Below are 11217 nucleotides of genomic sequence, written 5' to 3'. Positions count from 1 at the left end.
ATTTACGTAATCGGCTACCATAAACCCGGCTTGTGAACTGCTCCTATCGAGCCATAGCACATGGTTTCATAAAATCCGTACAATTTTTCCGATCTAAATCCCAATTAATGCACCTCAATTGGATGATAGGGGTAATTTCGTCATTGTATGAGATAAAAATATCTGTCATTTTCGTAATATACAATGGTACTTTTGTTAGTCTGTAAAATAAACAAGGGGGTGGAAATATCAGCTGGGGTAGAGTTGATATTTACACCCTTTAATTTTGGATATTCCTAGAGAAGGAAAGGTTGATACTAAAGGAAGAGGAGTGGTGGTTACTGAGAGGAGAGAAGAGAATATGAGGGTGGGAGTGGGAACTGTGAACGGAGGCCCGAACCCGACAACACTGCCCACGTTTCTTCATGGACCCTTATTCGGACCCAGATGCTATTCTTCAGCTTCTCCTGCCTCTTCTTCTGGTAAAGAAATGGATAAAGAATATGTGTTTTTGTGTTGCTATGGACATTCTTCTTTGCTGCTTTTCCCTCATGCTTACAATGTTTGTGTAGCAAATGGATTAAACTCTTTTTATCAGTTTGGATTTTCAGCCCACTTACATTTTGGGATTTTCACTTTGCACACAAATTGAATACAACTGACCATTAAACAATGAATTTAAGTAATACCCTGAACCAGAATTTATGTTTTGAACACCCAAACTAACCATCTAACGAATTTAGATAATACCATGAAACAGAATTTATGTTTGGAACATCACCTTTTGAACATCCAAACTGACCATTAAACGAATTTGGATAATACCCTGAGCTAGAATTTATGTTTGGAACACCCCCTTTTGAAGCCAGTACTGCTCAATTCAGAAACAGGAACCAAAATGTTTCGCTGTTCGACAAGTACACAGCAATACCTAGGGACATGTTCAAAATGCTTACAAGATTTGCTTCTCTATTGATTCACACTAGTATCGACCAAGGAATTATGGGGGGCCTACTCCCAACCCACTTCGTTTCCAAATTTTGTTGAGTATTTGAAAAAAATATACCTATGTTCGACCTGTGAATCCCCGGAAAACCATGGGATCTAGAATGACCTATCAGACAAAATTTGTGGGTTTTCTCTCACCAGTGATGTCCGTGAATCCTCGGGATGGCCAATTATTATTAAAGCGTTCTCTACAATAAAATTCGGCCTTCGGGATTAACCCCAATTGTGTTAGTAAGGATGAATGCAAAATGCTTTTTGTTTATCTTGTGTTTTTTAGTCCATCCTCCGTACCACACACTGTGTCTAAATTGTTGCTAAATCAGTATCTAACCATTGTTCTAGTATAATTGATCTCTTCTGTTTGATTAGTTTGGTTTATGTATTCTTTCATATTTGTGCGGTTGGGTTTTGGGTTTGCATTCGTTGTTTCTTAACACTGAGAATATGTTCATTGAGTTCATACAACAAAGCTCATGTTATGGATGCCCAAAATTCGAGAATCAGCCCATGTCCAGTCAGAGAGTTTTAGGTATATTTGGTTCCGATTGTTTGGCTGTGTGAAAAATAGTGGGGCACACATGTAATTCAGCCGGAAATTCTGCCCTTATTTGCATATAGCATGAGCAAGTTGGAACTTTCTCATCTGTCCTCAAAATTTAGGCATCCTGGACAGACCCTAAAATGGTAGGTATTAACAGGTCTTCACTTAGCATATCTTCGTACGTGAATGGAAGTGGGGAGCCAATAGTTGTCATAACGATCGGCACTGAATCTTTCACCCATTTGCTCAAAGATTTCTGTAGCTATTTCTGCAGTATTTTCATGGGTTCGATCTACGCTTGTAATCAACCTATATTAGATACTATTTTTAATCTAATTTTCATTCTTTTGGTTATCGATTGAAGGTTAGTTGTTGAAATTTTCTGCATTAATTTATCTTCTTATTTAATTCAAGTTTTAAAATATCTTTTTGATATATCTAACCAAGAGACTCTTGGTTCATATTTCTGTAAAAATTTGCAACATAATTTGTTATCAGAGCAACAATAGTCAATACTAGATATATCAATTTTACCAAGAATTAGATTTCTTTCCTTACAGTTAATTGTAATTTGGTATCTGAACAACAAGAATCTATACTGGATATCAGTTCTAACCAAGAGTTAAATTTCCTTGCCTATCGGTCCTACAGTATATGGTCCATCATATTTCGTATTGGGGTAGGTTAATTCTTGCATTGTTTGTAATTGATAAATTTAGGTTAATTCTTGCATTGTTTGTAATTGATAAATTCAGTGTTTAAAAACTCCTTGACTCGACAAGGAACTCCCCCGAGTCGACTCCTTTCCGCGTTGCACCACATCCGCATTCCGCGTTTTGTCCTACAGAGTCAATAAACTCTTTCGACTCTCCCGAGTTATGATCACGTCAACCGCATTCTTGGCCACGTCCGCGCCGAGTCAACAAGGATTTTCCTTGGCTGCGTTCCGCATCACATCCGCGTTTTTAAACACTGGATAAATCTAAGTTTTGCTCAATGGTTCTATAAGAAATGCTCAGTTAGAGTGGCTTAATATCAGAGGATGACATTATTTGAGTGCTTATGAGTTTGTGGTGTGGTAGATGCAATGATCCACTGAGCTTAGCATCTCATTATCGTAAATGTCCGTGATATTTCAATCTTTTATCTTTCCTTCCATAATAATTAAACCTGAAACAATTTGATATGATGGTGTGGGCCCGTGGATGTTCTTTTTCTTCGGTGATCATCCAAATCAAGATAGATAAATTTATACTGGTAGTCTGTCCTGGAACTGTGACCTAAAATTTGTTCCGAACACAGCATCTGCCCACTAATGGGGATGCATTTGTTGTCTCTGCTGTTGCTTCCATGGTACCCTCTCTTTCAGGCTGATAACACTTGTTCTTTCATGTTGCTTTAAACATTGTAGGTTATCTAGTGGAATATTTCTTCAATCATTGTCTACAAATATCTGTCACACTTCGCTGTAGTCATTGCCACACTTTGATCTTTGGGGAGAAGCATTACTTCTTTTTCTCCTCATGTGTATATGTCTGTCATAAATGAAGTGTTTATTGGAGTTTAATGTGAAACCAAATCCATTATTGAATATGTCTGACCTTGGGAATCAGGTCAGATTGTGGATTCAAAATATGCTCTAACAGTTTGTGAAATGAAATGCAGACCATGTGTCATTCATCAAAGATGTAGCTGCAACTCGGCCTCCTGAACATCTAAATTATTTGTTGAAAATGCTTCGAGCAAGAGGTGGGAATTGCTACACCTCCTTAGTAGCTTGTATCGTTTATAGTTATGTTATAGTATCTGAAACAATCATCAATTACTCAGTTAAATGGCTACTAGCTTGTCCTTTTATCTTGGTAAACTGCTATTTGTTTCTATGAAGAGCTACATGGTGACATCTATCAACTATGATTTTCATTGGCAACATAATGGTCATGAATGAATACCTAGCCTGATTACCTTAAAGTGGTGTGCCTATTAGAGCTTGATGGCTTCAATGGCACCCTCTGATCTTGAGTGATTCTCTGGGCAATGATCTACATGCACACAGAAAATGAATATATGTCTACAGAAGTTCCCAATATTGAGTAATATCATAATATCTGGTTCATGACATTGATACAAAACTGAAAGGCACAAATCTATATTTCATTCACGAGTCCTGTTAAAGTTACCACAATTCCTCATTGCTTATTTGATTTGTACCAGGTGAAACGGTCATGTCTCCTGGAGCCAGGCAAGGGTTGATACCACTCGCTATTCCTCTATCGGAGAACCATTCAGGTTAGATAAAATACATTTTAGTTAGATAATCAGCTAGTAATCTTAAGTGAATGCAAAGCTTTGTGCTCGTTCCTTGTTGAAAATGTTTCCATTGTCATATTTAAATATCCTTTGTGACAGGTGCTCTAACTGCATTACTGAGATGGCCAACATCTCCACCTGGGTAGGAGGTCCAAATCTGTGACCGCTCTTTTCTTTTCTTTCCTTTTATCATTTGTGGTCTAACATTATCATCTGTGAAATTTCTTTCCATAATTTACCATCATATGCTCCATTTATATTCATATAGGATGGAGATGCCAGTTGTGGGAGTTCGTAAACATGGGGTGTGGCTTTTAGCAAAGAATGTAAGACGTCGATTGATAAAATGATTCTTAGTGTGGGAAATGGATATTTAAATTCATTGTGGAAAATCCTAACTTATATTTCCTATGAAAATCCCAACTTTACGGTTTTAATTTGAAAAAACAAGTAGTAATAGTCTAAATATTGTAGGTTGATCAATATATCCATAGAATCCTGGTCGAAGAAGATGCTAACAATTCCCAGGGAAATTATGAAGAGCTATTTTGTGCTTCATCGGAGGCTGGCAGAAAACTCTACAAAAGGGGTGATTTTGCGGAATCTAAAATATCAAATCTTGATGTCTATCTCCTGAAGAAGGTACAAAACAATATCTAAACTGCATTACACAAAGAACCAAGTAGATGAATACTTTTTTTTTTTTGCTTATTGTTTTCTCTCAGGTTGGTTTGTTTCCAGATGTTTTAGAGCGTAAAGTAATCCAACATTTGGAGAAAGGAGACCATGTACAACTCGAGAGCTTTCATGGTTTGGGTTATTAAATATTCTGGAAATATTTACTAAATGATTTTACTCAAATTTTTTTATTTTTCTTGTCTGTTGAAGGTTTCTGCACTCGTGACTGGAGAGTTCTATGCAAAGAATCAGTTTCCAGGATTCGGACGGCCTTTTGTGTTCAATGCTGAGGTTTTGCTGAAGTTCGTAGAACTATTATTTGAATATGTGAAGAAACTAGTCTAACATTGTGCTGACAGGTATGCCATTTCTTCTTAAATAACATTTTAATTCATTATTCTAGGATTGGGCGTAAGTCAGAATCGAAGGATGCTGCAAGGGTGGCATTGAAATCACCATGGTGGACATTGGGGTGTAGATATCAGGTATGGCACATTTGAACAATATAATGTCACTGGTTTTGTTTTGTTTTTGTGTGTGATGCAATGCATGAGTCGTCTGGTTTAGGATGTTGCGGCAATTGCAGAGTGGGAGGATGAGCAAATTGAGTACCTAAGGGAGAGGGTAACGGAAGAGGGTAGGCGTGAAGATCTCAAGAAGGGGAAGGCACCTGCTCAGGTATATGATACTTGAATATCCTTTTCAATTCTGTTAAAGTATAAAAGATTAAATAACACCATCTCCAACGGCTTCAGCTTTTGGAGTAATTGGTTGTTTCACATGGTATCAGAGCAAAGGTCCGAAGTTCAAAACTCTTTGATATTAAAAATCCACATCTAGTGGCCGACCCAAAAGAGGGGCCACATGTGCCACGCGTAGGCCAACCCTATAAAGAGGGGCCACATGTGAGGGGGAGTGTTAAAGTATAAAAGATTAAATAACGACATCTCCAATGGCTTAAACTTTTGGAGTAATTGATAGTTGAATTTCCTTTTCAATTCTTCAGTAATTTATAGACCAGAACAGAGGAGAAAATTGTATGAGATCAAGAATCCATTTTGATTAATGTTCACTGATTTTTTATTTTGGTTGGATCATGTAGGTGGCCCTGGACCAAGCTGCATTTTTGTTGGATTTAGCATCCATTGACGCAAATTGGGCTGATATCTTGGAGCAAATTGCGGAATACTATAAGGAGGCTGGACTCCATGACATGGCCAGGTTTATTATATATAGAGATTAGATTAGATAGAACAATCTAGTCCTCGGCAGAAATTCGTAAAATGATTCTCTAACCCTTCCTATTGGAGCATTACAGTGGGACCAATGGCAAAACAAACGGGTGGCCCAATATCTTGTCAGACAGGTCCATTGATTGCCCAATATGGAGTGGAGGATGTCCTCATTTTTTATTTATTTATGTTATTTTTTATTTATAATTTTATGGGTTTGAACCCCCGATATGACCGTCCTTGTTGGGCTCATCCTCATATGTTTTTGAGTTTTCTTCTTCTATAGCTGATGTAGGGATAAAAAACATAACTTCAGAGGTTGCATCATAGAGCATTGTCTGATTGAGCTAATGGGCTAAGTTAATGAATATGAAAGTCTAATCCCTTTCACAATTGCAGGGTGTTTTTGCAAGTGAAAATGTCCTAACTTGATTTAAAAAGTTTAGTTGTGTTGTAGGCTGTTTGATTGCATGATAGATTTCTCTTTGATAAGATCTGTCCCTAGAGTGCACTCAACATAAAAAGAATGAGTGTTAGTGTAATACCATCCAAAAGGTGGAACTGCATTTATTCTTGTTTTCTGAAGATTGTGTTTTCAGAGATAGGAATCATGACAAAACTTGTTGACAGTTTATAGTGTTTAAGTTAGAATCATACCAAGTTTTAGTGTCATTCTTTTAAGTTTATATTTTATGTTCATTAGATAGGGCCCATCATGGATGCTGATGTAGGACACTATTTGTATTTCTCTTTAGATTTATTATTAATAGTATTGTTTGTTTGTTTTATTTGTATTAGGATTACTTAAAATTTAGAGTTTTGTTATATTAGGAGTCCTAGTCTTAGTTGGATTACAGATAGAGTTTATCCTAATCCTAGTCGGATTAGATATAGAGTTTGAGTGACAAGTATTTGAAATCTATAAATATGTGGTCATGGGCATGGTTTTAAATTTCGACCGAAATCCGAAATATAGGACCGAAATCCGGTGGAACCACACAAAACGGAAATGATCATTTATTTCGGCCGAAATTTCAGTTTTTCCTAAATTTGACACAAAAAATCTGTTTTTTCAAATATTAATTTAATATTTCACCGAAATTTAATAATGAATAAAATATTGTTTTTTTTTTTTGGTGCCAGATTTTGACCGAAATTTCGAAATTTTAAAGTCCGAAACCGGTACCGAAACCGAAATTTTAAACCTTGGTCATGGGGTGTACCAAGAGATATCATTTCTTTCCATTGAATAAAAATTGAGTTTCATATCTACATCAAAAAAGTTTGATCAGTGCACTGTCCAAATTCATAAAACCATCACCCTTACTTTTCCAATGTTGATATTTGTCTTTCATAATCTCCAGTTGCATCTCATGCTTTCTCATCATTTCATATTTTTCAAAACCTGTTTTTCCCTCAATTTCTTTTTTTTTTTTCAAACCTTTTGTCGTCTATTTTAGTTCAGTTGTTTTACTTGAGGTGTGTGTGTCTTAAATAAAAAGCTTTTTTCATATAGGTAATTCTACTCTTAATGAGGATTGTTACTCAAACTCAACCCATTATGGCTAACCCATGGAGGCTCGTTCTTGTCCAATAAATTGGCCCGTAACGGCCATTTTTTCTAAGGATTGGGGTTCCTAAGCTCACTTCGCGGCTTATCTTTCAAGCGACACATTCTTTAGCAATAGAAAACAATTATCATTTTCATCATCATCAACAACACACGTCAGTCAATATCATTACCAAACATTTGGCATCAACATTCCACAATGTGCATCAGCAAATTCTAATTATATTTTTTATTGAAAATATCTATTATAATCAAAGCGTACGCAGATCTTCAATTCACGTATATTTGAGGGTTATATTTGTGTAAATGAGATCTCACCGTTGGATTAAGTTAAGATCTCAATATTAGATCAGATCAAGCTGAATGGGGTAGTTGGTGAGATTAGGCAACTAAGTTAGATATAGTAGGTATGTTATATTAGCCCGTTTAGATACCTCATGCATTTGTATTTTGATTTGGATTTGAGTTTTGGATACAAAACACATCAATCGTCTTCATGATCGTGTTTTGAGAGAGAGAGAGAGAGAGAGTGAGGGAGGGAGGGATGTCTCGCTGCTGCCGGAGCAACGTCGAGGAGCAGCGATGGTGACGGAAGTTGCCACAAATATTGATTTCCAAATAATGTCTCGCAGAAAAGATTTGAAAATTGGAATTTTTTGCACTATTGTAACTGATTTGGAAATTCTAAGGATCTTATCTAGTTCAAAATATCAACTAAATCCAAATCTAAATCTTGCTGGTATCTAAACGCGGCCTTAGAGTATTTCAATCTTTATACATTAATCCTTAGGTTGATATTTGCTAGGGAATTTGAGGGAAAGGCATTTCGTGACTGACTTTTACATGGGAGAGAGAAGTGAGAACAACCACCGCAGAACCACCTCAGACCAATCAAATTAATAAGACAAAATTTGCTGAAAAGTGAGCTTGTGTGGCTGTTCTCTCCTGCAAAAGTTGGCCGCCAAATGCCTTTCAGCGGCAATTCTCTTACAAATGTTCTATATAAATACTTACTGGGACTTGCTAAGGATTTTTGCAAAAAGGCATTTTGCGGACGGCTGTTGCATGAGAGACCAGCCACCTTTGTTGAAATAAATGAATAAGACAAAACCTGCTGAAAAGTGAGCCCCTGTGGCTGGTGTCTAATGCAACAGCCATCCGAGAAATGCCTTTCTGCAAAAGTGCTTAGCAAATCCCATACTTACTAGGTTCATTGTAAATCATTTAATATCAGGGGCTATTGCAAGAAAGAGTAACCACATAGTTTGCTATTTTGCGAAAGAGTAATGACATTTGACCCGTTTTTTTGCAAATGAGGTAAGGTTGATGGTCACTACTCACTAGGCAGAATTCAAACGGAAGATGAATTTAAATTTGAAAATGACAAAATTAACCTTTATTTAGAGAATGTTAGGGTAGGCATTTTGATCTTCCCATACCCACCTTGGTTTTCAGAGTTTTTATATGGTGTAAGCTCTCATAGTCCAGTATTTTTCAAAAAGTACTTTACAGCCCACACAATAGGATGATCCAAACCAACCATTTGATGGGCAACAACGTAAATAGGTTGCGCCCAAAAAATCATTTCCATAGGATGATCCTAGCCCTCGGATCGCATGTTATGGAAACCTCTATAGATCTGGAAGGCTAGGATCATCCTATGGAAATGATGTTTTGGGCACAGCCTATTTACATTGTGGCCCATCAAATGGACGGTTTGGATCATTCTATGTTGTGGATGGTACAATACTTTATGAAAATAATGGACTATACAGGCGTACACCATATAAAAACTCTAGTTTTTAAATAAGCTAAGGGCCCATTTGGATGCTGAGAAGATTTTGATTTGGATTTCTCACATTTGCAGCCCTTTTTGCATTCTAATTTGGATCGGATGAAATTCTTGGATTTCTAATTCAGTAGCTGACAGTGAAAAAAAAATCAGATTTCTAAATTTGCTGTGGAAATAAGAAATTGGAAATCCACAGACGTGGCAGTTTCCTTCACCCTCTTGGCTCCTCAACCTCTCTCCTCCACTAGGAAGTACCCCCTACCCTCTCTGTCTCCCTCTACATGAGCTGCCAGATCTATTCAATTTGTATTCAGAACTCAATTCCAAATCCAAATACAAAATGGGAGGTATCCAAACGGGCCCTGACTGTTTAAGAATTCATATTAAGCTTCGCTACTATTAGATTTTGTCGTATTCAAATATCAAATCTTGGCTCAACTACCGACATTTCACTTTCATTACTAATAGATTACTTGAGCTGTGTGAATCTCATTTTTCATGACTCATTATAATGCAATTCAACTTACGGCATGGTGAGTCTCGTCATAAGCCATGCTTTGGATCTCATGTGCCCCAAAACATCAGACCAATAATCCAATCGTAGCACCTAATCATGGTTTTAAATTTCGACCTCAATCCGAAATTTCGGATTTCGGTGGGGACCGAAACCGAAATTCACCGAAATCCGAAATTTCCCGAAATTTGAAATTTTGCAAAATTCCAAATTTAGGCCGAAATTTCGATTAAATGCCATTTTTTATTTTAAAAAATGTTAGAAAATTTCGGTCCGAAATTTAGAGACAAAATACCAAATTTCGGCCCGAAATTTTGGATTTCAAGTTAAAGCTCAACTTGAATTCCTACAAAATTCAACACGAGTTGCACCTCTAAAATCAATACACAAGAAACATTCTTTTGGACTGGGTGTTACAATGCAATGACTAGCAAAGGTGTGGGAAGATCATAATATCTCATAGGTTAAGAAGGAACGTGGCCAAGTGCAAAAAGAAAATTGTCTCCAGAAACAAAAGTAAACGAAGAAATGGATTCATAAGCAAATTAGCTTATTTAAAAAGTAGAGTTCTTATATGGTGTAAGCCTGTATAGTTCATTATTTTCGAAAGGAATTGTATGGCCCACACCATAGGATGATCCAGACCGTCCATTTGATGGGCCACAACGTAAATAGGTTGTGCCCAAAAAATCATTTTCATAAGATGATCCTAGCCTTCCCAATCTCTAGAGGTTTCCATACAGGATCATCCTATATATGGAAATGATTTTTGGGGGCAAAACCTATTTGGATCATCCTATGATGTGGGGTGGTACAGTACTTTTTGAAAAATATTAAACTATGGGAGCTTACACCTTATAAAAACTCTAAAAACTAAGGAGGGTGTGAGAGGATGAAAATGCAACCCCTAACATTCATTAAATTTAAAATCATCTACCGTTTGAATTATAGACACATTCAACTTCACTCCATGACTCCATTTGCAATAAAGAGCCAAATGCCTTTTTGCAAATATGGCATAGTGGGGTTACTCTTTTCTGCAAAAACCCCTTAAGATTATAAGCATTTTTAGTTTACAGACAGATAAACTACAAGGAGTAGCCTGCATTGCCCGTCGACAATCCAAGGAGACTGAAACCTCCCTTGTCGCCGGACTATTTTGGGAATTGCGTCGGAACTATAAGTTCGACAGCCACGTGGCGGCTCACACAGGTAGCATGTCATCTTCCTCCTCTTGTGGTTCTGGATCATCAAGCTATGGTTCAGTTTCCTTCTGATTGTTTTCATGTAATTTTTCTTGAAACAACCAATTACTCCAAAAGCTTAAGCTGATGGAGATGGCATTATTAATCGTTTATACTTAAACTCTCCCCCTCACGTGTGGTCCCTCTTTCTAGGGTTGGCCTACACGTGGCACATGTGGCCCCTGTTTTGGGTTTGGCCATTGGATGTGGATTTTTGTTATCAAGGAGGTTTGAACTCACGACCTTTGCTCTGATACCATGTTAAACAACCAGTTACTCAAAAAGCTTAAGCTGATGGAGAGGGCGTTATTTAATCTTTTTTTACTAGAACCACACTTTTCTTCATCTG

The 11217-nt window shown here is 37.0% G+C and overlaps 1 protein-coding gene across 2 annotated transcripts; it reads left to right on the top strand.

Annotated features, from left to right (window-relative positions):
* The first annotated feature begins 264 nt into the window (after window positions 1-264).
* On the top strand, window positions 265-6141 carry LOC143857807 (protein IN CHLOROPLAST ATPASE BIOGENESIS, chloroplastic-like). 2 transcript variants are annotated; one of them, XM_077368306.1, is made up of 11 exons: window positions 286-461; window positions 3194-3277; window positions 3743-3817; window positions 3938-3980; window positions 4107-4164; window positions 4313-4480; window positions 4564-4626; window positions 4727-4818; window positions 4920-5001; window positions 5084-5194; window positions 5619-6141. In XM_077368306.1, the coding sequence occupies exons 1-11, from the start codon at window positions 341-343 to the stop codon at window positions 5757-5759; spliced, it is 1038 nt and encodes a 345-aa protein (XP_077224421.1). In that variant the 5' UTR covers window positions 286-340; the 3' UTR covers window positions 5760-6141. The 2 variants fall into 2 exon arrangements, with proteins under 2 accessions (XP_077224430.1, XP_077224421.1); XM_077368315.1 differs by lacking the exon at window positions 3194-3277 and having other exon boundaries at window positions 265-461.
* The last annotated feature ends 5076 nt before the right edge of the window (window positions 6142-11217 follow it).

Source organism: Tasmannia lanceolata, unplaced genomic scaffold (assembly GCF_043159265.1).
Source record: "Tasmannia lanceolata isolate RefF3 unplaced genomic scaffold, GAP_Taslan_0.1 ptg000003l, whole genome shotgun sequence".
Taxonomy (NCBI): Eukaryota; Viridiplantae; Streptophyta; class Magnoliopsida; order Canellales; family Winteraceae; genus Tasmannia; species Tasmannia lanceolata.
Note: the sequence above shows the minus strand (reverse complement) of the source record. Positions and strands in the feature narration are given on the sequence as shown.